This window comes from Patagioenas fasciata, chromosome 13 (genome assembly GCF_037038585.1).
Source record: "Patagioenas fasciata isolate bPatFas1 chromosome 13, bPatFas1.hap1, whole genome shotgun sequence".
In the NCBI taxonomy this organism is placed as follows: Eukaryota; Metazoa; Chordata; class Aves; order Columbiformes; family Columbidae; genus Patagioenas; species Patagioenas fasciata.
Window position 1 is genome coordinate 16,430,705 of NC_092532.1, and position 27,878 is coordinate 16,458,582.

At 50.6% G+C, this 27,878-nt stretch overlaps 1 protein-coding gene across 4 annotated transcripts; it reads right to left on the reverse strand.

The window, feature by feature from the left end:
- Positions 1-1,038: 1,038 nt before the first annotated feature.
- On the reverse strand, positions 1,039-27,841 carry CSNK2A2 (casein kinase 2 alpha 2). Of its 4 annotated transcripts, XM_065848299.2 has the most exons (12): positions 27,657-27,836; positions 27,312-27,423; positions 16,485-16,586; positions 15,625-15,675; positions 9,468-9,527; positions 7,917-8,000; positions 6,663-6,773; positions 6,352-6,453; positions 5,926-6,026; positions 5,122-5,270; positions 4,826-4,919; positions 1,039-1,486 (listed from the first exon to the last, which is right to left on the reverse strand). In XM_065848299.2, the coding sequence occupies exons 1-11, from the start codon at positions 27,758-27,760 to the stop codon at positions 4,843-4,845; spliced, it is 1,053 nt and encodes a 350-aa protein (XP_065704371.1). In that variant the 5' UTR covers positions 27,761-27,836; the 3' UTR covers positions 1,039-1,486; positions 4,826-4,842. The 4 variants fall into 4 exon arrangements, with proteins under 4 accessions (XP_065704371.1, XP_071670396.1, XP_065704370.1 ...); XM_071814295.1 differs by lacking the exon at positions 1,039-1,486 and having other exon boundaries at positions 3,400-4,919; positions 16,485-16,582; positions 27,716-27,841; XM_065848298.2 differs by lacking the exon at positions 1,039-1,486 and having other exon boundaries at positions 3,400-4,919; positions 27,657-27,835.
- Positions 27,842-27,878: the final 37 nt, after the last annotated feature.

Sequence of the window (27,878 nt, forward strand, 5' to 3'; positions counted from 1 at the left end):
ACTCCGATGTTATTATCCACCTGAAAGATCACTAGGAAGATGTTGGCATGTTACATCACCCCCATTCCCAGTTTTCAGGGTGCAGACGGATTGGATTTGGGGGAGCAGGTGGAGGAAAAGGCCCATCCTAGGAGAATCACCTGGTCCAAGAAGTGAGCAGAGGTTTCCTCCTCCAGAAATAACTGTCCACCAAAGCATTTCCTGCCCTTCAGAGCTCCCAGAAACCCAATGCCTTCAGAGGAATGAGATCTGCAGGAAGCTCCTGAAACGTTGCTCCTCTAAACTTTCACATCTCTGGGTGCAGTTACCAGAGAAAAACATAGCGGCTCTCTGCAGTGTCACCGAGTCTGTGCTTGCCTTGGAACACAGTCCAGGTTCATGGCCTGGGAAGTCCAAACCTGGACCGTTGCCCTCTTGGCTTAAGCCATTGCTGGAGAGTGGATGCCCAGGGCTGGCTGCATGGCCCAGCTGAAAGGACAGTGCTCGGACCACTGAAACCAGACCTGGATTCAGCCTGTACCTTTGTGAGTCAAAACCCTTCGCTGCGTGGCAAAACACAAGAAGCAATGACCTCTGCAAGGAGTGTGAGCCAGGCCTAAGGGCCGCTGTCGAAGCCCCACATCTGTAGGGGAACTCCTGTGAAGCAGAAGCCCGTGGGCAGGAGCTCCAAGCTCAGGGCTTTGCAGCGATGGTGCTGGGGAGGAGGAAAGTCCCAGCCCACGAGAGAGGAAGAGATGGCAGCTCCTGGGGTGCAGAGACAGAGCTGTGCCCAAGCCCCACGGGCTGGGAAAAGCAGGTACCAGCATTAATACCCAGACAGGCACCTCCAGAAGAGTATGAGGGCCTAAGGAGGGACATCCCAAAGATGGCAAGTGGCTTTTTTCCTCTGCCTGTGGTGATTTTGTACAAGCTCCTCCGGCTCTCCTCGCCCAGCCTGTCCTAGCAGGACACACGGAACAGCTCACGCTGCCAAGATCCTCCAATGGGGCCGGTCCTGCCCCACAGCTCCCTCCACACTGAATACTCCTCCTCATATGCTTCTTTTAAAACTTTTATTCAACAATATAGAATTATTTTAATTATAATATAGAACTGTCCATCATAATACTACACCCCCTGCCACCCCCATGCCTTGGCAGAGATGGGTGCAAGCTGGCTAACTGTGGTCCATCAGAGGTTGGGGAGGGGAACAGCCAGAACAGAGGGAGGAACAACTAACCAACAACTGCTTTGAACACCCTTCATGTTTCCATGCTTTCTGGGTCAGGAAGAGCTCAACAAGGAACCAAAGGCAGTAGAACCTTTAACACTCGGAGGGAAGGGCTGTGGTCATAAAGCAGCGAGTGCTGTCCAGGCAGGCGTGCCGCCCCGCTCTCAGCCCTGCCCGCGCCGCGCAGTCTGCCCGCCGTCACTCTACACGCGCCGACAGGACGTTTGATTTGGTTCTCACTCTGCTTATGGAAAATTGGGAGCAACAGCATCGGACCTGAGGAGAGATGGGAGGAGGGAAGTGAGCATCACAGGGCACTGCCAGCTTGACATGGAGATCCTCCAGCACCGAGGGATGAGGAGGTGGCTGGGGACACTGCTACCCCGCTCCCAGCCAGCCCCTCTGGATGTGGGGACAGTGGGGGACCCTCAGCCTGCTGAGGTGGCAGGGTGAGAGGGGAAGGCAGGGCCCAGCAAGGTAAGGGAGAGAGGCAGTCCAGCAAAGCAGCACTTTCACAGGCAAACAAGACACAAGTTTGGACTTTTTTCTCCCCAGCCTTCTGTGTTAAGTCACCCTCTGCTGCCTTGAGCATCTCCTCTACTCCCGCTACAGGCTTCCATCACACCACAGCACACTGCAACAGGCACAGAGAAGCTGGGCAAGTTGCTTACCACATCCCTCAATAGCCACCACGGTTCTGGTTTTGAGCCTTTCCTTTTACAAGGCACTCGGCCAAACCTGCACTCCACCTCTGCTAGACAGCTGGGGCCAGGCCAGCTGAAAGGCCAGGCCACGCACCAGGACTCTACCAGGAGAAAGTACATGAAGATGCATGTTCCCCAAGCTCCTTCTTTCATAAGGACAAGGCACCGTCTTCTCCAGCTGCCAGCTGTCCGTACAGGCAGAAGGACACCTTGCCAAGGTCCAGAAGGTTTCCTGCTCTGAGTGCTGAAGGACAAATGGGTGTGGAGATGAATTATCTGGAGCTGCAGCCAGGTGCCCCCAGTGCCCAGGGATCAGGAGACTCCGCACCCTCCTGACTCGCAGGCTGCGCCTGCTCAGCCGCCGTCTTTCCCTCCGGGATGAATCCGTCCCAGCTCATCCTACCCTAGAGCGGGGGTAGGGATGTGAGGAAATACAGGGCAGGTCATTCCAGCCTCTCTGCTTACCACAACCAGGGAAAGCCTTTTACTCATTTCAGTTGTTGGGAGGAGCACCTCTGCCTCTGCTGGGGGGTACCAGGGTAGAACCTGACTGATTTACAGAACTGGTACTTCCCAAAGTACAACCTTCAAACTCCACCATCAGGTTTGGACACTCAAGCACTCCTATACGTCAACATTTTTCACCCATCAGAATTTCCACACTGAACCTGTTCTCCCCACACCTCTGCTGCCTTGGCTCTCTGGGAGCTGGGAAAGCCAACGCACAAGGGCTGGAAAAGGGGCAAGTCTCCCCATAGCCACTTGGACAGGCCATGGGAAACATCCACTCCTGCCTCTTCTCCATGGAACAATTCAATACATGTCTTAAATCAGTTCAGGAATTGATGTTAAAACCGCAAACCGTGTTAGCATGAGCTGAAGAGCATGAGACCCCCACACCTCTCAGGCTGGGCAGAGGGAAGGACAGAGGCTGGAAACACTCACCAAAGCCTCCAGCAGCATCGGCAGGAGAGTTCACGGCAGCAAGGGCCCTGTGCCAGGATCACCACATCCGGGTCCTCATCCCGGACACTGATAACTGAGCTCACACATCAGCTACATCCCAGGGTAGGAGGAAAGCAGATCAACTCCCTGCTCAGCACATCTTTAGAAAAACCCATCCACCCAGGCTGAGAGGAGACAAGCACGGCGGTATGTGCGTGGAGAACCCCCAACTTCCACCCACATGTCGGTACCAGACAGACCGATCGCTACCTTGGGCACCTGCTGTCCAGGTCCAACAACAGCCGACTCCTCTACTGCACCCAAAACCCTGCACCTCCTCCATTGCCCCGGGGAAGCGCAGACTATCTGCCACAGTGAAACTCTCAGGGCTGGCAGCATGAAGAACTGCAACCAAAGACTAAGAGATCCCAAAAATACTCAGATAAGAGGGCCTGGAAGAGCCAGCCTGACCTCCTTGAGGAGGCAATGCCTTCAGCTCTCACTCTTTCTGGCTATCCCATAGATTTGAGACGGCAGACGTTCAGACGTATAGATATTTATTGGTTTCAGTGAATTATACAAATGGATTGACCTGCTATTGATGCCAATAGAACTTTATTGGAATATGGAATGTAAACAGATGTTTCAAATAGAAACATTGCAACCTTATAAAAAATTAACTATTTCAACAATGCCGCAGAAGGAAATTCTGTGTTTAGGTGCTGGTGGGAAAACACTATCTCCAGCTTCTAGGTCACCAGAACCACTTGATGAAGTTACACACAGAACAAGTAGAGGAGGCAACTGTGAATTGTGGGGCTATAAAGCCATCGAGGGATCTGATGAAAGAACCCGCAAGACGAAACCCCCACCCCCCCAATAGGATCGACACCCCAGAATTCAACAAATGGCTGACTTTGTTAAAACACTACGTGGGATCCCAAGTCCTGGATCAGTAGCTGCACAGCCCCCTCCCCGACAAACCACGCCGCCGTTTGCTGATCCTCCCCCCTCCCTGTGCTCTCCTCCCCGGCCTCCTGTCCACTCCTCCATCCCGCGGTGCTGGACTGAACCGCTCCAGAGCTGTGCGCTGGCACAAGTCTGCGTCTGGCACGAATTCTCATGGGAGCCACGTCATGAGGTACGTGGTTGCACACCTATCACAAGAAGTCTTGCAACACTGACTTTCCTGAGCTCAGTGGGAAAGTCTGGATAGTCCCTCCCTGCTCCTGCCACGAGAGCAGCTCTCACATTCACAAGTTTCCAAAGCAGGTCTATTGAGTTTCTTCTCAGAGCGAGCCTTTGTCAAACACACCTGGAGGGGGATCTCGCCTCTCCCCAGCAACTCAGATCTATGCCTGCGTTTTAACGCTCCAAACCAGTCCTGAGATACTGCTGGGTTTGTGGGCTGCTTTTTGTTGAACCTCCCCCCTCCCCCCAGCCGCCCCGGCATTTGCAATTGAAACTGGAATTCAAGGGCCAAATTCAAGCCCAGAGTGAGCAGTAGGACTTGGACCTCAAAACAGAGTTGCACCTGCTGACCCCCAGCCTGAATTTGGTTCATCCAGAGTCTACAAGTCAGAAAGGCATGTTTAGAAAGAGGCATGCTAAGGGCTGATGGTGGAACGACGAATTTTTCCCCACCAGCATGGTGGGGAAGGCTGGACTGAGAAGGAAGAGAAGGATCCATAGAGATGTGAACCAGAATCAGTTGTGTTGAGCCCTGGGGATATCACTACGTGTTTAGCTCTTGCAAGACCATTTGCCCAGGGCTTTGGTACCACAGGGTTAGAGTTACATTAACCACAACCACCAGAGAGGAACTGAGGTTTATGGACCCCCCACAGGTTAGATTTCTGCAGAGTATAAAGGGGAAGGGAAGTAGGAGGTGGGGGGGGTCCTTGGTTGTTTTCCCTTCACTGTGTGACCGAAGGTTTTGCTTTTATTTGTAAACATCTTGAATTACCCGTCGTTTTCCAGTCTTCATCGCGCTGTTGTCAGGCCACTGGAGAGCACAGCATTTTCTGAGCTAGGCTGAGACTGCTCCTTCACCACTGGATCTGCCAGAGACACAGACCAGGTAGGAAGGGGAAACTGTTTAATAAAGCTGAAGTTACAAACCCTTGGCAAACCCTTCCAGAAAAACTGCCCTCAAAACCCACATGGCTGCTAATGCTTTCACAGAGCAGGGAGCCAAAATCTGCCCCCACAACCCAAAACTCTTCTCCATCCCAGCTGGCCCTCACTTCTCCACAGACTCACAGAAATAGGGGTGCTCCATCGCCTCCTTGGCAGTCAGCCTCTGTTGATGGTCATATCGCAGGAGCTTGTCCAAGAGGTCCAGGACTTCAGGACTGACCAGGTGTCTGTTCTCACTGTGGATGAAGTTCTCCCAGCGCTTCCGGGAATGCCTGCAAAGGGACAACTGTCACCACCCAGCTCAGCAGTGCCCAGAGCTCCCAGGGGAATCACCCACCACTATCCACTTCTGAGAAGAGGTGGCTGCGATAGACACTGCCTACAGCTCTTCCTTGCACAAGCTACTGCTCAGCAAGTACCTGCCAAAGGGGGAAAACCCTCTTCTTTAGGTATGCAATCGTGTGGCTGACCCACACCTGGGAAAGGCACAATATTGCACATTCCCTTCTGTCTACAGGGACTCGACAACAGCATACAGGTGACACCTGCGGGGTCAGAAGTGCTCTGGCTTGCCAGCTGGCCTCACAGAAGCTGTCCTTGCTGTCCACTTCTCCTTTTCAGAAATCTCAGCTGGGAGATTTTGAGCCCCTCAGCCCACACTCAGCTCTAGTGTCTGCATCTCTACTTGCAGGATGCCAATGAGTGGGAGAAGGAAGAAACAGGGCTTGGCTCGTGGATCATGGGAGAGGCAAAATGAAAGAGCCTACATTTTAGTGACCTCCTGAGATCACATGAGAAGCAAGATGGGAGGCCTGCAAGCAGCATTGTGAACCCAGGACAGGTTGGACATCCTTCAAGGGGACATCAGTTTATTTCCCTCTCTGTGTTACAAAAAAAAAAAAGGCTGCATTTCACTTCTCCACTTACTGGCCCAGGATATCATTGAAGTGCGGGTCCAGTTCTATGTGGTACTTCTTGAGATACCCATACAGCTCATCTGTGCCCAGGACCTTTGCGATGCGAACCAGCTGGAACAAAAAGACATATTGAGAGAGAGTAGAAGTGCAGGCCACCACTCTTTTTGCAGAGGCAGAGCTGCCCAAATCTAAGAGCTCTCCTTCTGGAAACATCCCAGATGGAAGAAATATCTACCTCAAAACTTCTCTTTGCCAGATGTGCAGAAAACAAGTATCCTACACAAGGCAGTGAAGCATAACCCCAGATGGCTTAACTAATCACGCAGCAACATCCTCCCAGCCCGGTAGTCCAATCTCGAGCGCTTCCCCACTATACACGTAGAAATGAAGCAGTGACAAACTCTCATGAAATAAGCCAGGTAGCAAAAGTCTTTACTTGGTCGTAATTGTCCTGGCCATGGAAGAAGGGCTCCTTTCGGAAGATCATGCTTGCCAGCATGCAGCCTAAACTCCACATGTCTAAGCTGTAGTCATACATCTGAGGGGAAAAGGAGAAGCTGTCAGAAAAGGCATGTTGACCATGGCCCAGTTCCCCAACAGCACAGGCAGCCTCAGCCTTTACACTTCACAGCCAGCCTCTTTCCAACCCAGGCAATGCCCTGGCAGGCAAAACCAGACAACCCAACGGTGGCCAAAGTGCAACCACAAGTGGTATCACTGGCTAGCAAAGAGGAGGTAGACTCTTACTTGGTAGTCCACAAGGAGCTCTGGTCCTTTGAAGTACCTAGAGGCCACACGGACATTGTATTCCTGAGCTGGATGGTAGAATTCAGCCAGACCCCAGTCTATGAGCCGCAGCTGAACATGCAATAAAGAGACACAGAGACAGGAGCCTCAGTATGAGCCAGTTCAGTGAAGACACATTGGACAGATCTCACAATCCAAGCGTGGAGCCCAGGACACAGGGAGGCTCTCTGAGGAGAGGAGATGCTCTCAGCAGTGCTCTGGTCAGGCTCTTCCCTTCCCCGTGTCACCAGCTGGTGGGGCAAAGTCCAGCTTAGAGAGCGCCTCTGCCTCCTGAGTCCAAGCACACTGTTACTGCTGGGCAACTGGCTTCTTACCAGCACCACCAGCCACAGTGGACAGGTTGTTGCAGACCAGGGAACAAGCAAAAGCCAGCTGTCTTCTGCTGTTTAGAGGGGCTGGGCTGAAGGCACTGTTGATTTTAACTGGGCACTGAGAGCAGGAAACAAGGTAGAAGGGGGGCCCACAACACCCTGCAAGGCAGACCATCTCCTCCACAGCCACAGGGATTGACAACCTGCTGTTTTACTGAAGGACAGCAGGTCTAGTAAGAGATTTCCCCCTCCTTGTAAACCTTGCCTTGCCTGTATGGCCACTGCTGATTGACAGGTAGGGACATGTGGATCAGCAGCTAAATTACTGCTGAAAATTCCAGGTCTCTGGGGAGACAGGTACACACAGCACCCGATGAGGTACAAGTACCATGACGGTGTGGGGAAACTCCCTGTGCTCCCCATTTCCATGGCAGCGAGTGGGGTACAAATGTTTTCCGTGATCCCACCAGCACACCCCAGGAGTGAGGAAGCCATCGTGTGACAAGCAGGCTGTACTACAGAAGCATATGTTCCCTACGTAAAAATATCCACGTTTTTCACGCAAGGCCACTCTTCTTCTGCCTACGGCCTCTGCATCCTCCCCACACCTCCCCAGGGAGACATTAACATCCCAGACCCACTCCTCTCTGCAAAGAAACCCAGCGTGGCTGGCTCGGGGAGAGAGCAACCTCCAAGCCACGGAATCCCACTGTGGTGCTCCCCAGCGAGACTTTGGCTACCTCACGACACAGGCACAAGTGGAGGGGAGCTGGTAGAGAAGGTTAGTGGGGGAAGTACAGCCACCCCAGCTACAGGTACAGAGGCAGCAGAGGTTCAAGTATCTCTGGAAAAACCCTGCTTGTAAGCCCGGGTGCCACAGTACCTTTTTCTGTTGGTGATCTATCATGACGTTGTGGGGTTTGACGTCCCTGTGCATGATCCCCATGCTGTGACAATAATCCAGGGCCTGGCAGACACATGCACATACATTAGACATGTCTGTAACCACAGACACAGCATTAACAATATAACAGACAGTTCTCCATCAGCAGTTAGAGTGCCCTGACCCTGAGGAAATGCTGCAACCCTGGCACAAGAAACTGGCATCTTCAGCTCTTACGTTGCACGTGATGAAGTGACAACCTGGGGACAAGACTGTGTTGACCTCATGGCCTACTGTAGTCACTGGTTCTAGAACAGTGTTCCCTGCACAGTCTCTGAAGAACATGATGCAGAGAGGTGTCCCACCTGGTGACAAGCCCAATGCTCCAACCTGGGTGGCCCTGTGCTTCCTAGGTCACACTTTCATTCCCAGAAGGGGATGATTCTTACATGCATGCAGTTTTACAGCCTTCCAGTGCAACTTTCCACCTGCATCCCAAAACAGACTTAAGCTAGAAAGTCATCTCTGTCTCTGCTCATTTAAGCCAAACCTGCACTTGCAAAAGGCAGGTGATAGCACAGGAGGGAGGGCGATGCTGCTTACAGCTTGAAGGCAGAAGCACACATAAGCTCTCCAGCTCCATGACCTTGCACCACTTGCCCCCCCATGCAGCTGTTCCCTTGAGCAAGGGAGTGAGAATGTTTTCTCATCTCCAAAGGGGAGAGAGATCCATCCATCAACATCTATCAGATGCTGTGAGAACTCCAGCAGCACAGGAGGGTACAGCCTGCAGTCATTCAATATCCAAGACATCAGTGTCAGGGAAGTAACACCATCCTTGGGCCCCTGCCGCAGTGGGAAGCATCGGAGGCAACATCTTCCACCACAGCAAGGCCTCAGGGAACATCCCTGCAACAGCACGTGGCCTTGCAACCAAGAGCAGTTGCAGCAAACGGTGGTCCTGGAATCTCCAGTACAGGAGATTGGTAATAGGTTGGACAAACTGCTTCCAGGGATGAAGCTGTTCTAGTGTCTTGATCTTCCCAAGGCTCGATCATCTAAACCTCATCTTCTGGGGCTGCATTTGAACACTGCAGCAGCAGAAAGCCCAGAGCTGCCAATCCCTCTCTTCCCTAGTGTGCAACAGAGCTCCCAACTCTCCAGCCCGGCAAACTCCTCTCGGGGTTTTTACTGGCTCTGGCTGGGAGTTGATTTTCCTCATAGCAGCCCAGTGGTGCTAGAGACACAGGGAGACCTAACACAGCCCTACCTGGCAACTAACAATCACAAATGCTTCATGGAGAAAGAACAGACCCCAAAGAATCAGAGACTCTTTGGTGGTGACCAAAGGTCCCCAGTTTGGCTGTAATAACCTCACAGCAACAAGCCAGGTAACCTGATCTCTTCCCAAACTTTTCCAGGTTATGAGACATGGGTTCTGCATTGAACATGAGAGAAGTTACCACTTAGTAGCACTGCCCCATGAGCCCCGCTGCTGCCTCTCTCATCCCTGGTCTCCCCATCCAGACTGCTACACGCAATGCCACTCACCTTCAGCAGCTCATACATATAAAATCGAATATCAAAGTCTGTCAGGATCTGGTACAGTTGCTGAAACAGATTTGAGGAGGAGGAAAAAGAAAAAAAAAGAGAAACAAAAATAAGTACTCCAGTTTTGGCTCCGTTTAATCTCCTGCACCCCACCTGCCTCCAATCACTGATCCCATTCCACATCCCCTGTGAATGCTGCCACTCCTGAGGGCTTTCCTGGGCTCACACCTGCCAAGGCTACCTGCTAGGAAATCCAGACAGGAGGTAAGAGCTCCCGTGAAATGCTACTGGCATCATTCAGACCTGTCATGACTTCTTTCCAGCAGGAGACAGACAGGCTGCCTGTCCAAGGACAAGACAACAACCCCTGCAGAGCATGGTGGAGCTGGCATGGATGATTTCAATGCTCTGTTCACATGCAAAGTCATCACGGTGAGTTGACAACACAGCTAACAGCCCTCAGAGCAGGCAGGCTGGGAACACACAGGCAAGGCTTCCAAGTGCTCACAGTGGGGCAGGGAGAGGAAAACATTAACCTAAAGGAGCATGGTGTGGGGAAGCACAAAGGGTAGAGATGCCCTCAGAGCTGCGGAGCCTCCCCTCTATCCCAGAATAAAGGCTAATGCAACTCAACAGCACAGGAACGTTTGTGAGGCCAAGAAGAGCTCGGAGTCTCAGTGAAGCGTTTGTTGCCAGCATATGTTCTCTACCCTCCCCTCCTCTGAGTTCTGCAGCTACTCACACAGCAGTGACAAACATCCAGGGTGCACTTTCACCTGCACTGTGCCACCAGCCCCGGAGAACTCATCACTCTGCTGCTCCCATGCCAGGTCACAACTGTCCCAAACTAGCCTTCTGCTCTATATCTGTCAGCAGCAGCAGTGCCAGCCTGACCCTGTTGGGCTGTGTTGTTGTCCAAGGAAAGCAAGCTGAGACATTAGGGCAGGGCAAGGAAGGACATTCACAGGGCAGCTGAAGAACCAGACCCCTCTGCCGTTTCTAACAAACAAGGATCATCTCATGTCTCAGTCAAATCACCGATTGCATCAGCACTGGAGCCAGCTGCCCATCACGGGCACCACTTGGCAGCTTCAGGAAAAATTCCAGAGTGAGGGATTGAAATTCATATTCCAAGATGGCAGCTCTGGCCCCAGTTCCTCTCCAGGCCCACGATGAGATCCTCAGGATCCTGTCTGACTTAGGGCCAGCTCCAAACAGCCCCACCAGCCCCAATACTACTCTGAGAAACCACTTGACAATGTATAAGTGTCACTTACATATGCAGAGCTTTAACAGCCTCCAGGACACAAGACGCTTTGTATTCTCATGAGCTGAGATGATCCTAATGCTTTGGAGCAACCCACTGAAGCAGACAAGTGAGCAGGGAGCAAAAAAGCCACAGCCACAAGCTACAGCAGGGATAGATTTCCCAACTCGGCTGTGCATGGCTCTGATGCACAACCGAGGGCGAGGGTCATACAGCTGAGCCCTTTCAGGACTTGGTTTAAAAGGCTTGCTCAGGTAACAACCACTACGGGAGGACAGAGATACTTAAAACATCTTTCTGGGAATCACCATCCTGTTCAACTTCACCTGCCAACACCAGTGCCCCTGGGGCAGGACGAGGGCAGGAGAAGCAGCGGCAGACAAGGCAAGACCCCATTTTCCCTACTGCCTGGCTCCTCTGCCTCTCGCTGCCTGTACGCAGCGAGGGGATGTAGGGGAGGTCACTGATGCCTTTCTTCTCAGGCTCACAATGCTGTCACTTCTCAAACTCACAGCCTTCAGCAGAGGCAGCCATTGGGCAGCCAGCTTTCAACATGCTTCCCCAAAAGAGCTGCCTGTGAAACCGCAGCACCCCTTGCTGTGCCAATGCCAACAGTGTGGCCAGCAGCACCCAGGCTGCGCTTGCTGTGGGGAACAGTCCTTGCAGGAATGTGCTCAGCCCCACTGCAGGCAGCCAGTGAACACTAAAGGTTTTGAAGAACAAAGACAAGGTTTCCACTGCAAGTGGGTCCTGCACAGCAGCTGCCTCAAGAAGGCTTTGACAGTGGGCTCCAAATCCCCTTTGCCCAGCCAAGCAGGGGAGACCAGACACCGCCTCTGCAGCCGTGTCCCATGCTCTGCTCTTACAGCTGGCTCTTCAGAGTAGAACTACCAGAAACAATCACTGTGGGGGTCACTCAGACCCAGCTCAAACATCTGCTCAGCTAGTTGCCAGCACTCAGGATTACACAAGGCTTTGGAGTCCCAGACAGGTCTCCTTTCTCCATACAGAGCACAAGGAAAGGCTAAACTCACCCACCAGCAGCCTCCACCCCTCTCCAGCTTTTGGTGATATTTTGGCACACATCACCCATTGTAAACTAATCCTGTTAGTGCCCAAGGAGACACAGACGTGCTTCCTCTCGCCACGAGGCTGACAGGAGTTAAACGCTTATTCCTCTCCCTTGAGTGAGCACCACATTTGGCTACGTGCAGGAAGCAGCATCTGCAAAGCAACAGGGTGGCTGCAAAGAGCTGTTGGAGGAGAGAGACTCTGCTTTGGGGTGCAGGGCAGGCAGCAGCAAAAGAAAACAGTTCTCAAAGTACCCCAGCCTCTGCAGCCACACAAGGGAAGGAGAATCTTTCATATTTATACCCCACCTATGTAGGGCAACAACTATTTTTTAAACTAACCTTAGATGTAAAAGGATAAAATACAGGTGCACACTTTCCTCACAGCACCTTGGCCTGAACATTTACTAAGGTGCAAACAAAACAGAAGATTTGACTCAAAAGCCCTCTGTCCTCACAATTCCAACAGGCTGAACATCCTGAAACAACCTTTCATCACTCACATTTGTTGCTCATCTCCTCTTCTTCAACTGAAAACCTGCTAGTGTGTTTTAAGAAAGAAAGAGCAAACCCAACCCAGCACTGCTCCTGGAGACCTGGCTCTGCCCCCTTCTTTCCCAAAGGATTTGCTTCTTTGGAACAATGAAAGGCACAGTACCAGGTATGCTCATGGAATACACAAAGTATGTGACAGCTCACAGTGGCTGAAGGATAGGCATCTCATTTCTAGTTTGAAATCAATTATCAAAAGACATTTAATTTCACTGATGGTTACTCAATTCACTGCATGGCTCTGCAGCGCCGCTATCATTTAAGGTAGATGACTGTGGGTAGCTTGAGTGCTCACAGATGACAAACAATACAGCAGGTCTGAAGAGAAACGCCAGCCCTGTGCACAAGCTGCTGTCCTCACACAGCAGAATACGATTTAGTCTAGCTCCAACTCATCATCCCTGTGAGTACAGAGCCAGCACTTGCAGAAGGGACCCAGCTGGGTAATTTGAGAAAATGGAATCAGCTCTAGGGAGGTATCACCTAAATCTGCTGGTGCACAGAGAGCAGAGGAAACCCAGCAGCCGTTTCCATGGGCACACGGACAGTGTACTGCCATTTGAATGGGCAAAGGTATTAACATTAAACAAAAAAATAATGATGTTGAAGGAGAGAAACTGCCAGAAATGAGACAACTTAGGAGACATCCAAGCTTGTGAGCAACTATTGCCAACAGGACAGAGAAAAACACAGTCCTATAAAGCGGTCAGCAACTGCCCACTGTACACGAGCTGCCCTGAGAACCTCCCCGTTCACCCTGAAGGGACGTGCCAGCAAGATGCGTGGTACTCATCAGCACTGCTGAATCCAGAAGGCAATGCAAAGATGGGCAGATCAGCAGCAGCCACCTCAAAGCAAAGAGAAGTGGTCCCTGTCACCATGACTTGCTCCTGTGGCACTTAAGTCCAGAAGAATTTGTCTGCCTGCGGAGATCAGGACTGTGGAACAGAGGGGACAATAACCAGGTGCTCTCCAGCTGCTTCAGGTGCAGAGGTACAGGACAAGGCCAGACCTCCAAAGCAAGTGGTCTCATCTGATCTGTGCACTTTCTGCTTGGCAAGGGCACTTCAGAGCAAGGGAACAGGCAGGTTGGGGACCTCTGTAGAGATGAAGATATCCACAGGCACCTGTGAGCAGCAGCTCTGTAATCTGCCAGCTACCTGCAGCTCAAGAATCTCCCCAAAGAGGCAGCAGAGCTCACGGGAATGTAGCTTGAATAACCTGCACGCCCCATACGTAGCTGGTGAAATACAGGTTACAAACAAGCTCTGAACATGAACAGCCGTACTGCATAGCCTGGAGGACATGCATGCACTCCCAAGACAAGTTATTCCTGCCCTGTACCAATCAGCATCAAAACCATCAATACTGTCTGTCTTGGACTTGTACAGCTGTGAATTGGGTCTTCCTCAAGGAGCCAGGCTTTCTCCTAGGAGCCTAGAAATGATCTGCTGAAAACTCACATTGTTTCTAATTCAACAGCCAGAGCTGAGCACTGTTATTTTTGCTGCAGCCAGACCGATGTTGCCCGACTGGCAGCAGTGGTGCCAGCGATGGCTCCCAACACGGCTGGGACGGCTGACCTGCCACGTACCCCAAGCCCTGCGTTTTTCAGTTAAGAGTCCCTGTTGTGCACCAGCCTCAAGTTACTACTTAACTCCCTACTTTGCAAACATCTTTCAGTTACTAGGTAATATCTTTCATCATTTTTTCCTCGAAGGACATGACAGAGTGGTGTAATCAGATTTTGACTAGGACACACACAAAGTGATGCCCAGCAAGGTGTGCCAATGCCCTAGCAACCTATTTCATCTCAAGCTATATATTAAAAGGAAAAAAATGTATTTTTTTTAAAAAAAGGAAATATATCTCAAAAGAGAAAGTTAAAACCTTCCAGGATCAGCCTTATGAAGAGTCCCTGGGTCACCAGGAGAAGCACAGGGGCACATTCCCAACACAGATGTGGCACTGGCAGAGCCCAGCTGATGTCAGTGAAGCTCAGACAAACCAAGGCTGCTTTAATTATCCCTGAAAGGTCACCTCACAGCACTCCTCTCCTGGCTGTTTATTTGATGGAGGCAACACTTATCTCCCCACCCAGAGCTGTTAGGGCAGACGCCGCTGCAAGTTACTATTATTCTAGCTTCTGCAGTAGTCTCTATATGAGATTCAATAGCACTAGGACTACCACTGCCAGCACACTGCAGCTCTGGTTGTGCACAGGGCCCCACCCATCAGGATTCAGCTTGCCAGACCAGCCCCAGACCGATAAAACAACATGTGCTGCCTCGCAGCGTGCAGGACTGCAGGTGAAATGGTCTGTGGGGTGGCTGACAAGCTGCTACCTTTCCACCAGCCCAGGGTCCTTCTCCAGGTGTTTGGTGTATCTGCTGAAGCTGCATCCTACAAGGTGTGTAGCTACATAACACTCCAGCACAGACAGGAAGGAAAAAAGCACCATCCCATAACACAGAACGAAAGAGAACTCTGAACAGGGCAGGAGGGGATGGCTGCTGACTTTCTAATGGCAACTGCTCAATTAATTCTCCAGCACTGACTTAATGACTTAGGGTAAAGATTCACATGGGGGAAGCAAAGATACCATTAAAATAGGTGTGGCTACTAATTACATGACCCTTTTGTGTATCAGCTCGATGCTGCCAGCCAGAAGCATTTCATTAGCACAGGCAGTTGTAGCTGGCTCGGTCAGAAGGACCCTTGTTTTGGGAAGGAGTAAGACCACTTGGAGCTCCCCAGAAATCAGAAGAGCCACAGCAGCCTCAGGCAAGCAGAAAATCTCTTGATGCGTTCAAGACTGCTCAATGATCCGCTACCAGGCCCACTGGCAGTGGGAGACATGCTCTCCAGCCCCTGCCATTTCACAGTCCCCAGGTCTGAAGGATTCCAGCCACAACTGGTGCTCCATCAACTGCACTGCTCTAAATACAGCATCACAGCACAGGGATTAACTTGGGCTGAACATATAGCACAGCAGTTAATTACTAAACTGAGAGGGTAGTAAGCATATCTAACCTGTCAAACTTACTCCTCAAAGTTGGAAGGAGATTCAACACACAAGTTTTTTATTCCTTCTCATCTAGAGCCTATTTAGAGATTTCTGATTTACACAAGGAAAGGAAGGCGAAGCTGACATTCGTGAAAACTTCAAACTTGCCCCATCACTTTTGGGAACCATTCAACAACCAAAGATCACAGTACTCTTAACAGAAATGGGAAGCCTCCCCGCTCCGCACTCAGGCAGACTCACCTTAAAATCTGTGTTATTGATGTACTCAAACACCAGAGCAGGGGTCTTTGACTGCAAGAGAAAGAAAGTCATGGTTTAAAACACCCTCTTGACCTTTCTTTGCTCGAAGAGACCTCAGAAAGCTTTTCCTTCCTGCCCAATGCTCACTGCAGAGAGGGGAGTGGGAACAGGACAGTGAGAGAAATGCAGCCCTGCACCCGCAGAGGCAAACTCCGCTTACATCCCACACAGCAAACACCAACACGGAATTCTGGTCGTTGCTGCTGCTCCCCACACCACTGGGCAATGTGAAAGGTGTCACCAGGGGCTAGGGCTTCTTGTCCTATCGCAGGAGGAAGGTCAGTCAGGACTGCCAATGCTACAGCAGCGTCAGTTCCTGTCCACAGCTGCCAGCAGGCTGGGAGTCACAGACCTCAGCTGCTATTCAGAGAAAACTTCCCCGGAATGGGGTAATTGTGGTGATGCAGACAAAGGATATGACCTCTGGTCACTGGGCAGGAACCAGAAGGATGAAAAGTGCTTAATATCCAATTGTCCTGGCAGATACTCATGTTCCAGATGCCAGACAGAATCTGCAAGGCTACACGCTCTGCTTTCTTACAGAAAATTTGTAAGGCTACAAAACGTCTCCCCCATTAGCCACGGGAAACTCATAGAAGACACAGAAGGGGTGCAGAAGAGTCGGGCGAACATGGAGAGGAACATGAGCTCATCCAAACCAAACCCCCTCAAGAGACCCTACTGAACTGGATGCCATTCATCTCTGGCTGGCACGGAGGCACAGACAACACCGAACCTGAGCGAGAGCAGAACCAGCGAGGAGACAAACCCACCCCACACACCACAACACTGGCACCTACCACTGGATCCTTGACGGTATCAATCAGGTTAATGATGTTGGTGCCACCACGTAGATTTTCCAGAATCTTAACCTCGCGTTTTATCTTCTTTTTCTTCACTGGCTTAAATAGACAAAAAGAAATTAGAAGTGAGAGTCCTTTCAGAAATTAACACTGGTTTCTGCCACCAATTTTGACTGGATCACATCTCCTCCCCTCTCTGTTCCCACACTCACAAGGGAACATTTTTAGCTTCAAAGACGACACAGACACCTTGCACGAACTAGGATTGCCCTTCTCATCAGGGGAAAATCAAGCCACTCCAGACAAACATAACTGTGACCCCAGTAACTGTGGTTAGAAGCCCCTTGAACTGCTATGTGGAAATCTCGGCACACTTGTTCTGTGTTATGCCTTTAAAGCCATAGGACAAGCATGGTGGACCTCATATCTCAGCTTTTGTTTACCAACACAAAACAAGTTTTTACCCATTAATCCCAACCCACTTCTCAATGAGTACTTTCATATAATGAAGCAATGACCTGAGAGTTTCCAACATGAAGATTTATAGTAAGCTCAGACACTGCTATGTCCAATTACGTGCACGTGTCTTTCGCAACCACCCCAACAGCACAGACCCAACTGCACCGCATGCCATCACATCCATATACTGTGATTATTTTTAAAACCTACAGACATTTTAAACAGTTTTTGACTCCTCGAATCTGTGCAGTCGCAGGAGCTCCTTTTGCAAAGTAAGCTTTTCTCTGGCCATCGCCCTGCAGAGAGTGACAAAGAACAGCTGCTCTCAAGGCAGGGGCTTGGAGGTTGGGTTGGCTTTTACACTCTGCTGATCCAACAGTTCACTTCGGCGCAAAGGAACGATCATTCCTGTAACTCATCCACTCCCAGGACAACTCTAGCTCTGTGCCTGCCTGGCAGCTTAGAGCAGCCAAGAGGTGAGATTTCATTAATGAGCCTTGGCTAGTGACCGGTGTGGGCACCACCAGTTGCAGATCACTGAGTCTGGCAGCCCCTTCCTTACAGAGCTGGACCATCCCCTGCTGCACCATTGGTACCACTGCAGAGAGCTGCAGAGACATCTTTTAGGCGAGGGCTTTACTAGTCCCTATCTGTGAGGTTTCCTCATGCAAATGCTCCTCTCCAGACATTCAGCTTTCTAAAACATTCACCATCCGGCACAGAGTCTGGTGTGTGAGGAGGGGAGTAACAGGCAACGGCAAAGAGGTATGAGGCACCTCGCCAAAGTGAGACACGTTATCAGATATCTACGTGAAGGACCAGAGCTCAACCGCTCGCTATCTCACCTCTGCCACAGCCTCCCACTTCGATGATGGCTGCAGAGTGCCGTGGGGCAATTCACACTCCTGTTACAGGCAAGCGCAAGGCAATCCCTGGTTTCAGACCCCTCACAGGAACGTATGAGCAGATGAGAGAAGGAACAGAAGCTTTTTATATAGTGGGAAAATATGGTGTTTATGTAAGTGATAAAATATGCTGTCTTTCTAGGCTCTTCAGGTGGCTAAAACCTTCAGATTCAAATCCTGCTCTTCTCCTCCAAGTTAAAAGGCAGGAGCTAGACTTTCAAGCCAAAAGATGAGACTCTAAGCCTGAAGCAAAGTGCCAAAAATAACACCAGTGCCAGCATAAGGAGCGTCAGCACCTCATAAAGCCACTGTGGAAAATGGCAGCAAGGCCACCGCAGCTGTCAGGCAGAGCTGGAGTGACAAAGGACAGGGCTCACTGGGGAGAGGGGACCAGCATCCTCAGGGCAGCACTCAGAGATGGCCAGAGTGGGTGGGAGAAGCAGCCAGAGCAGGGGGACCAGCAGAAGCAAGGGCTACGTTTCTGAACTGGAGACACTTCATTAGACCAGTTTCATTTATGACAGCACGGGGACAGACACCACCCTTGCGTCACCCACGTGTGCTGATCTTACCAGAAGGCCGCGATGGAATTAGAGGATGTAATTCGGTTACTCTGCTCATCCAGTGAGGCAGATGCACATACAAGCTGATTTCCAAGGAACTTCAAAGAGGGAGCTGAGCCACTGCCACCCTGAAGCACCCACTGAATGGTCTGGCTACTGACAGACATGCATCACAGCCTCCCTCCTGCAACGTGTGCACCTGATCGGGAGCTGAAACAGTGCCTGAACACAGCCAAGAGGAACCAAAGCCCACTTTGAAATATCTTTTCCTTTGCATGGTACGTATTTCAAGGGCCTTTTGCAACAGCTAGGTAGGGGAGGATATCCCTCTGAGATTTCCTTTTCTCTTTCCGTAGCAACCACCACTCCCACTGGGGCAGAAGATGTTGTCTTCCAGTCACTTCCACATGTTTCCATCTCTTTCAGGATGGGAAAATGATGCCCTGTGTTATGACCATGAGAAATCTACCTCTACCCACAAAACACTTAACAAAAGTCACAAGCAGATAGAAAAGGATCGAAGAAAGTTGTTCTTTATTTTAATGAAATACCTGCAGATAACCACCAAGAGCAGCATCTCCAACACTGGTGAAGACACTCCAGTGAACACTGTCTCAGCAAGAGGCAGAGTTAAAGGTCACTTGCTGTTTGCACATTTCCTTGGTAAGCTGCATAGCGCAGAGCTAGGGCCAGGCTGTCCACACACAGCTACAGAACTTCCACATGGGCTGTGCCTCTGGGCAGGGTGGGGGTTTGGGACACCCTGCTCACTGCAGAGCATCGTCAGAGTGCTTGCCCCGCTGACAGCCAGGGCTCAGGACAGAGTTTTCCACTGCTAGGTAAACAAAGATGAGCTGGGGAGAAATGCTACAGGCTGAAGTAATGTTGTCGTAGAGGAAAGGCTATTGCCTGGAAGTTTCCTCAGAGAGCAATGCAGGGGAACAGGATTTCCTCATTTCAGATTTGCAGGAGAAAACAGCAGTGACCATGGCCCCCACCCCACCCTGCACAGCATTGGCCTTACCAGCCCCACTCCACCTCCCGCCCCACGCCATTGCTCCCGCCACAACTGCAAACGCCATCTGCTACACAAGAGCACATCTCTAGGGCTCAGTTTCTGTCCAGTAACCAGGTTCCTTCATGTGGCAAGTCAAACACCTCAGTGGCAAACCACTCCAGCACACGACCAGTACTGCACTGGAGCTAACTGGTCACAACCACAGAAACTCTGCTGTCCCCAGACCGCACTACTGACGAAACCACAGGCAATCAGCAGCATATTCTCCAAGCACCAGGATTAAGTCTGGGTTGCTACAACTGTCTCTCAGAGTCACCCGATCTGTCTCTCCCAAGGATGTTGACTCCAAACACACATGGATTAAATGTGAACTAACTGAAGCTATTATGGCCTCCAACCATCTGCCTCTCCCAGCAGGGACAGCTTCTAAAACCCCAGCCCTTGCAGCCAGAGTATTTTAACAGTACTTCTTTAAGGCTGTGTTATTAAACCAGGCTGTGAACAGCAGCATTTCAAGTAGTGTTTCCTACACTGCTCAGTTCCCCTGCCTTGGGAGGGGGATTTCCAGCAATGGAATGGATGGAACAGGGACCTAGACAAAATAAAACGCTCCCGAGTTTGATCTGGCTGCATTTGCAAGGCAATGTATTATACAGGTGCAGACTCCAACTGCTCCCATGGCAGAAGCATTTCAATGCTTTCCTCCATGCTGGGATTCTCTAGTGACCAGTATGAGTCAAACTCTCACTGCAGCCTTTTCCTCCAAGACAGGCTCTGACAGAGTCCCTCTGCTCTATGCAAACACCTATTTCCATGAAATCCATAAAAACTTGACAGCTTGGAGACTTCTGTCGCATTTGGTTGAAAGTGGCCAACCAGTGCAAAAACTACTGGGGGAGAGGAGGGGTACAAGGCTGACAGACAGCAGGATTGCATAAGGCTCGTTTCCATAGGAAACCAGGCTAAAAGACATGTCTCAGTTTAACCGTGTCTACACTGGGAGGAGTTTAATTACTTCAACTGCAGCAGTACCCCGAGAACAACACGACTGTCTAGCACAAGTTGGTTTTCCAGTTTCCCAGGAAATTGCTTCCTTCCTCAAGCAAACTGGAAGTGAGGTGGGCGTAAATGGTGGAGACAAAACATGCAGCTCATAGCCAGAGCGGACAAACAAGGTGACCTCCAGCCACAGGAGAATGGTCTCTGCTGGACCTGGCAGCTCTCACTCGACTGTCCCCAGCCTGCCACCCTTTGCTGCAGGCTTTGCACCCTACAAGCCAAAAGGATCCCACGAGGGAGCTTCAATCCACTTGAAAGTCAGGCAGACAAGGCAGTGATAGTGGCCAGTGCTAGAGCATCATGCAATGCCATCCCTCTGCAGAGGTGAGAAATGGCATGGAATAAATAGTTGCTTTGCAGTCAGGTAGATGCAGAAGAAAACACCCCTCTGTGACCAAGAGATCAGATCCTGGGTAATTTTCTGTGAGATCATGTAAACTTGTAAGCAGGGAAGGAGTCCAGCTGCAGCAAACACCAGCCGGGAGAATTAACATTGTTTGCTAAAATAAACCTTTAAATACAAGGCTGCAACCATCACTTCCTGTCTTGAACGAATAAATGGCTGCCTGGTTAATCATCCTTTTTGCTTGGTTTCTAAAGCAAAGGGAGTGCACTCTTCTGTCAGATGCTTCAGTTCCAGCCTTCCCCAACAACCTGGGGACCCATTGCTTGAATCCAAGCAAAGAGAAAATAAATGTGTTATCCAAAGTTCTCTGTGTATTTCCACACTAAAAAAAGTAGTAAACAGGAAGGCATGCAAAATACAAGTTTAATCCGAAGCATAAAAATGCTTCTACATCAGCCAAAAGCGGGCAGCACACACACACTGCCAGCTGAAGAGCACACATGCTGCTCTGAAAGAGTCACGGAAGGTGCTGTTTTTTGTCCAGCAGGTGCTCTGAAAAAAGCTGGGGTTAGCATAGCAGGGGAGAAGGTTTAGCACTTAAAACATAAAAATCTGCGAGAAACTGAAGTAATTTATTCCACTGCCCCGTAAAGAAAAAGATCTGTTCTTTGCTCACCAACCTGAACATCCTGGAAACACCACGATGCTTCCAGTGAACGAACAGGGATATCTCAAAACACAACATCCAGGAACAGCAAAAGCCTCGAGCAGCATCCTTATGACAGGCTTGAAACATTTAAAAGCTGGCACTAGAGGCTCATTTGTCTCTAACAAGTATTATCAAAAGGATCACAATAATCGGCCTATAAAGCCTGATGCCAATTGCTCAATAGGAAAATTGGCTTCAGAGCAGCAGTGCTTATTTTGCCAGACATCAGCTGGGAAACCAAATAATCGTATTCAAAAGAGCTATAAAATCAAGGAGCCCACTTTTGTTAATATTCTGTCAGTTGTTTGCATCTTACAACTTCCATTATGGGAATTCAAACTTTCCCGAGCTGCTCTTGAATTTTAGGAAAGAGGTAAAAAAACCTACACTGAAACTACTAAAGCCCTTTTGCTTTTTTTTTTATATAAGTTCAGTAGAATATTCCAACACGTGCTCAGAGGGCAGTGCCATTCTTTCCTTCAGAATGTCCTTCCTCCCTTCACAGCACATCCCAAAACAGCCCTTCTTGGGCTTCAGGACTTCTGCAGCCAACTAAAAGCGAGATGCAGAAGGACCAAGCCCTGATTGCCACCACTACTGTTCTAAGGGATGAGAATCATTCATTCAAGCTCTGCCTTGGGCCACTGCAAACAGACACAGTGCCCTAACTCACTCTCCTCACAGGAGATGCTGCTTGGCAGTTCATCAGTTCCTTGGCGCTAGGACAGCACAGTGAGAGTTAAGAGCTGCATCTCCAGGCCTCTGCGAGACACCTGGTACCAGCTCAGTTGGTCTCAGCTCCAAACAAGGCTGGACTCCAGCAGCCAATTGTGCCAAGCTCAGTGTGGGCAACTGGTGTTCAAAAGAAGAGCTGTGTACCCAGCTCTCTTGCAAAAGGGCTCATTTCAAGGCTGCCAGAGGAGGAAGTGGGCCAGGGAGAGCTAATTCAGTGCATAGAAATGCAGGGGGAGCAAAGACACAGACAGCTACCAGGAACAGCATCGAACTGCTTTGGTGGAAGGTCATCGATACAGTCAAAAGCTCCAGCCTGAGGGACCAACATTGTCCAATGCTATTTCCCTGTGCAATCCCTTCTGCACACTAGCATGGGCATAATTTCAGTCCCCATCCAGAACATGCTGATGCATGTGGGCTATTAAGCTTTTAGGGGCAGAAGAAAATTTACCAGAGCCAAAGGGCTACCTCCCCCCAAAGGGTTCTCCAGCTACTAGGGTGATAATTTGAGTTCAACACTGGAAAGACCTTGCAGCAGTGCCTGGCATGAACAGCAGCTCTGGAGGGTTCACACAGCCCAAAGGGGGAACACAGGGGAAAAACAAAGCCAAACAAACAAGAATGCACTTGTGAAACCACGTACATGGTTGAAAGTTCCAGTTCATGGACTCAGCAGAGAGGGACAAAAGCCACCAAAGGAAAAAGGCGCTATTTCATCATTGTTGCAGAACCTCCATTTCGGTGGTCCTTCTCCTTGGAACTGCTTTCTTCCCCTAACCTCTGCCTGCCTGTTGTGCCTAGGCAGATAGTAACCACACAGGGAGACGGGTTTAATGCTTTGCGGACAAGTAGTATACACACACACACACACTAGGAAATCAGGAGGACTCCTGCACAGAGATGGCAACATGGATCCCGTGATCTCCGCTTCAAGCGGACACTCAGATGGAGGTAATCAGTAGGAGAGAACAGGCTGTGAAGGACGCTGTGGTATGGCTGAAGCTCACTGACAGACAGAACTGTAAGAAACTTTAACAGCAGCATTCTCACCATGAAGAATCACCCACTAAAGTTACAAGCAATGTGGAAAGTTTATCTCTGGCTTTTAGAGTTGCAACTTGCAATGCTGTTCACATCCTGCAGGAACACTGTTACCCCTGAACAGAGGATTCACTTTTAAGGAACACAAGGAAACTGGCAGACACTCTGAAGCTGCATTAGCAGAAAAGCAAAATGAGAAGTTCATCAAAGAGACAGCACAGAGATTGGAGACTGACCTCAGCTGTCCACCAAAAACCTAAATCTATGTGGTTAGATATGAAAGAGCACAGCTGTGCTTTAGATACCTGCATTGGATGCAGAACGATACATGACTCACAGGAAACAAAGAGGTCTTCAGCTTCCTTTGTACATGCCAAGGAATGTCAGACCTCATCTTAGGAGTCAAATCTTAGCATCAGATTTGAGCAAGACACAAACGCACGTACAGGACATGTTTGCACAGTCCCTCTTCGTGGCTCAGCCCTCCCCTGAGCAAGCAGGAAGCATGCCCACAGCTGTACCCAGCGCCACCCAGATCAAAAAGCCCACAAGAGCCTCCTACACCAGCTGGGGACTGCGGGAGCACAGCTGCTGGTTAACTCCATGTCTTACTACCTGCGAGGGGTAGGAAGGTCAGTACAGTGCAGAGTTCCCCACTACATACCAAGATGACTTCAGTCCCATGGCTTTTTTTTTTTCCTGAGTCTTTGCTCACTGAACAGGTTGAATATGTGGGGAGACGCTCTCTGCCTTGCTTCTCAAGATAAAAGCTTTAGGAGGATGCTTAGCAGGGGGTGTCTGTGTGGAAAACCAGGGCTCCTGCCTCACTGCTTCGCACACACTGTCCTGCACAGCGTGCCCTGATGTCTTGCTGCAGTGGAGTGAGAAGCAACCTGCTTGCTTTGTTTGCCTTTTAAAAAAAAAAGAACTGAAGAATTTTCCTTGGAAAAGTAACATTAAAAGTATCAATTTGCAATGAAAGGCACCTGACCCAGGAAATGATAATGTTACAGTCATCTTCTTGATCTTAATTCTGTTCATTTGCTGACCATGTTATGACCACAACTAGTGCATAAGCACATCCTGTTTTCCTGCAGGATTATTGTGCCTGGTCCTGCACTCAGGTAGCAGAACAGAAAGGCAATGCTGGGTACTGCCCAGGGAAATGGGGCATTTTGCTTATGCAAGCCCAAAAGGCCTGGGGCACTGTGATACCAATCAGAGCCATTAGCTCCCTGGCCTTGTCCAATGCTAAAGTCTTCATAGGGCACTTAAACAAGGCAAGCGGCTGCCAGAAGAGGAAGAGCGGTTATCTCATTAGTGCAGCCCTAGACCAGGACCTGTGCTCTAGTCTCAGCTTTGTAGAGGCCAAGGGACTTGCCCAAAGTCACACAGGAAATCTCTGTGGCTCAGTTCTGCATCAGAGAAAGGGTGATAAAATTTCCTGATCTCGCTGGAGGAAGGTACAAGATGTTCAAGTAGCACAACGCCAAAAAAGGGGAGAAAAAAGCTAACTTGAGCTCAGTAAGGATAAGCTGCTTCAAAGAGCAAGGCTGGGAAGAGACACTAGTCACCTTCCATGAGGCACAGATATTAAAACAGTTACTCTTGCTAAAAATCACTCAACACATAACATATATTGTCCTCTCAAAAAACCTCAAAGGAGCAAGGGTGCTAAGCAGTCACATCCATTATCCAGCAACAGTCTTCCTCTTTGTCCCACCCCTGCAGCCACACAAAAACCTGAAGACTTTTGGTTGTATTTCTAGCCTCACAGGATGCAGCCTGAATTAGGAAGAAAAGAGAGACCCAGGCTCTTTGCTAGGGCTCCACTGTAAATATATGTAATTACAACTATGTTTTAGTCTAGCTACAGGAAACCAGAGGCACTTTCCACAGATCAGAGTGATGTTATTGCCACATTTCATGGGTTTTTTCATAATGTACACAGCACAGTCCTCTGAAACTCTCTTTTCATTGACCCACTTTCCACTGAGAAGAAAGTTCATCTTTATTTATCTGGACATTCTGCTTTTCCTTGCTTACTCGCAGGAATGTCATCTGCACGTTCGAGCAAGTGGGGTGAGCCAGGGGAACTGGTGGCCACATCATCTGCTTCAAATCTGGGACAATCCAGTCCCCTGCTCACAGGGCATTAAGGCAACACATTCAGGCCTCAAGGAGAAGGAGCACCCAGTCGTCCTCAGATGACTCTTGCCAGCAGACTCACAGTCCAATGCTGACAGGTTCCCTAGACACGTCAGAGTTCAGCTGCCACAGGGAGAGGAGCATCACTCCGGGAGGCTCTTTAGGCTCGGAAGAGGCCGGGAGGAAGATTTCTAATGACTTTCATTGCAGTTTCAGCCTTTCTATGTGGGACAAGACCTAGGGTCTCAACAAACCACAGCAGCCCTGAAGAGACAGACCATCAGAGGCTCCAGAGTGGCAGGCAGATGCGCAGTTTCCCCAGCCTAACCACAAGCCATTGTGCCATAAAACCCAGCTCTGTACTGGCTACCTTTGGCTACTCTCTCATGGCAGAAATTCCTGCCTGCCCCTACTTACAAATAAACAAACAACAAACAAAACCCCACAAAAACCAAACCGACATAAAGCATCCAAACAAGGGGGAGGCCCAAACAGCATGTCAGAGGAACTCAGCTTGGCAAGGCCATATGAGCCTCATCACTCTGCCCTGACGTCAGGCTCAACCACAGGGGCTCTCCCAAACAGCTCACCTGGCCACCACCTTGACCACAGCCAAAGTAGGGTGTGCATGCCTCCTCCCAGAGGCAGACACGAGATCACACCTTGCCTAGGACCAGTGGCTGGACAAACCATGACAAGTTCTCTGGGAAGCCACGAAAGATACCAGCGAAGCTGGCGCAATGAGCGAGTGGGGATATCAGCAAAGACAAAGCAAGACAGCAAGACACAGTATAGGAATGGATAGAGCAAATGCCTTAAGGCTGCAGCCCTGCAGAGATGTGTGTCCTAGGTAGCTGCTAGTCTTAGTGACTGCAAGGGCAGGTTAAGCTCAGACCCCTCTGCATGCCGCAGATCAACGTGTGCCAAAATTCGCACAACATCCATGGGCAGACACCAGCTCCCACGTGCTCCTGGGGAACAAGCGACAAGTGTTGCTGGTCCAACAAGTAACAACCACAACTGTCAGCCCAAGCCAAAACCAAAAGCACCTCAACTCCAAACTTTCATTTCTGTTTTTTTAATGCCCCTGTCTAGCCCCAGATCACCAACACAGATTACCACTAGGAGAGTTACCCCAGCTCGCTGTGAGCATGCTGCTTCAGCACCAGCCCCTGCATCCAGCCATCCCAAACTACAACCTGTTACAGCTGCATGAAGGTCCCCATGGCATGGCTGCACTTGGGCCAACACACCAGAATACACATCATTTACACTGCAAACTTCAGACGGCCTCCTTCAGTCTCCTCAAGTTTCCATCGCATTTTTGACCTGCCTGTGGTGAAGTTCTTGTCCATGTGAGAGCCTCTAAAGGACGGAATATACAATTTTTCCTGCTTTTTTGACTGCTGAGCATCCCACAGCCTGGCTCTGAAAAGGCTGCGTGCTGTCAAGAGGTTAAAAGAAGGATTCCTCCCTCCAGGCTTTGCATTCCTGTTGACATGGCAGTCCCTGGGCTGTTTCAGACAGGCACTGCCAGATACGATTTACCAAACACAGGCAGCACACGCAACGCTGTTCAAATGTCAGGACTCACAGCTCTCCTCCAGAGGAGTTCTCAGCCCAGAGCCTTGCTGGACAGAAGAGCTGCAGACACCAAAACATCACTACAGCACATGGGACACTAAATCCATTTCCAAACCCACCAACCATCCCAATGTCCTTAACGAGAAAACAAGAGTTTCGGGGTGAAGGAGGAGATGCAACAGTCCTTTGGTTCTGCCAACCCACCCTGCTTCCAACCACCACAAGCCCCTACAACCATCAACAGGACACTCACTCACCTTGAGGATCTTCACGACGACCCTCTCGTTGTTGGTGATGTTGATGGCCTCGAAGACCTCGCTGTATTTCCCTCGCCCGAGCTTTCGAACCAGCTGGTAGTCGTCCTGATTGCTGCGGGCACCAAGAGGAGAGGGGGGTGGGGAGGGGATAACTGAGAGGGCAGCGGGCCGGGGAGCGGGGGAGCCTCTCCCAGCCCCCCCACCCCAGCCGCCCGCAGCCCCCAGGGACACCCCAAAACGGGGCGGGGGGGGGTGGGGGAGTGACCGGGAACCCTCCCCGTGGGCTGAGGCTCGCAGGAGGGTGGGGGGCGGCCGGGGGAAGGGGAGTCCCGCGGGGCGCTTTACCCCCAGCTCGGGACGTGCGCCTCGTAGTCCCAGTACTCGCGGCTCCTCAGGCTGTTCACCTCGGCGTACACCCGCGCCCGGCTGCCGGCGGCCGGGCCGGGCATGGCGGCGCCGGGCGGCGGCTGCAGGAGGAGGAGGGCGCGGGGCCGGCGCGGGAGGCCGGCGAGGCGGGGCGCGGCGCGCAGGAGTGCGGCGGCGGCGGGCGGCGGCAGGGCCAGGCCG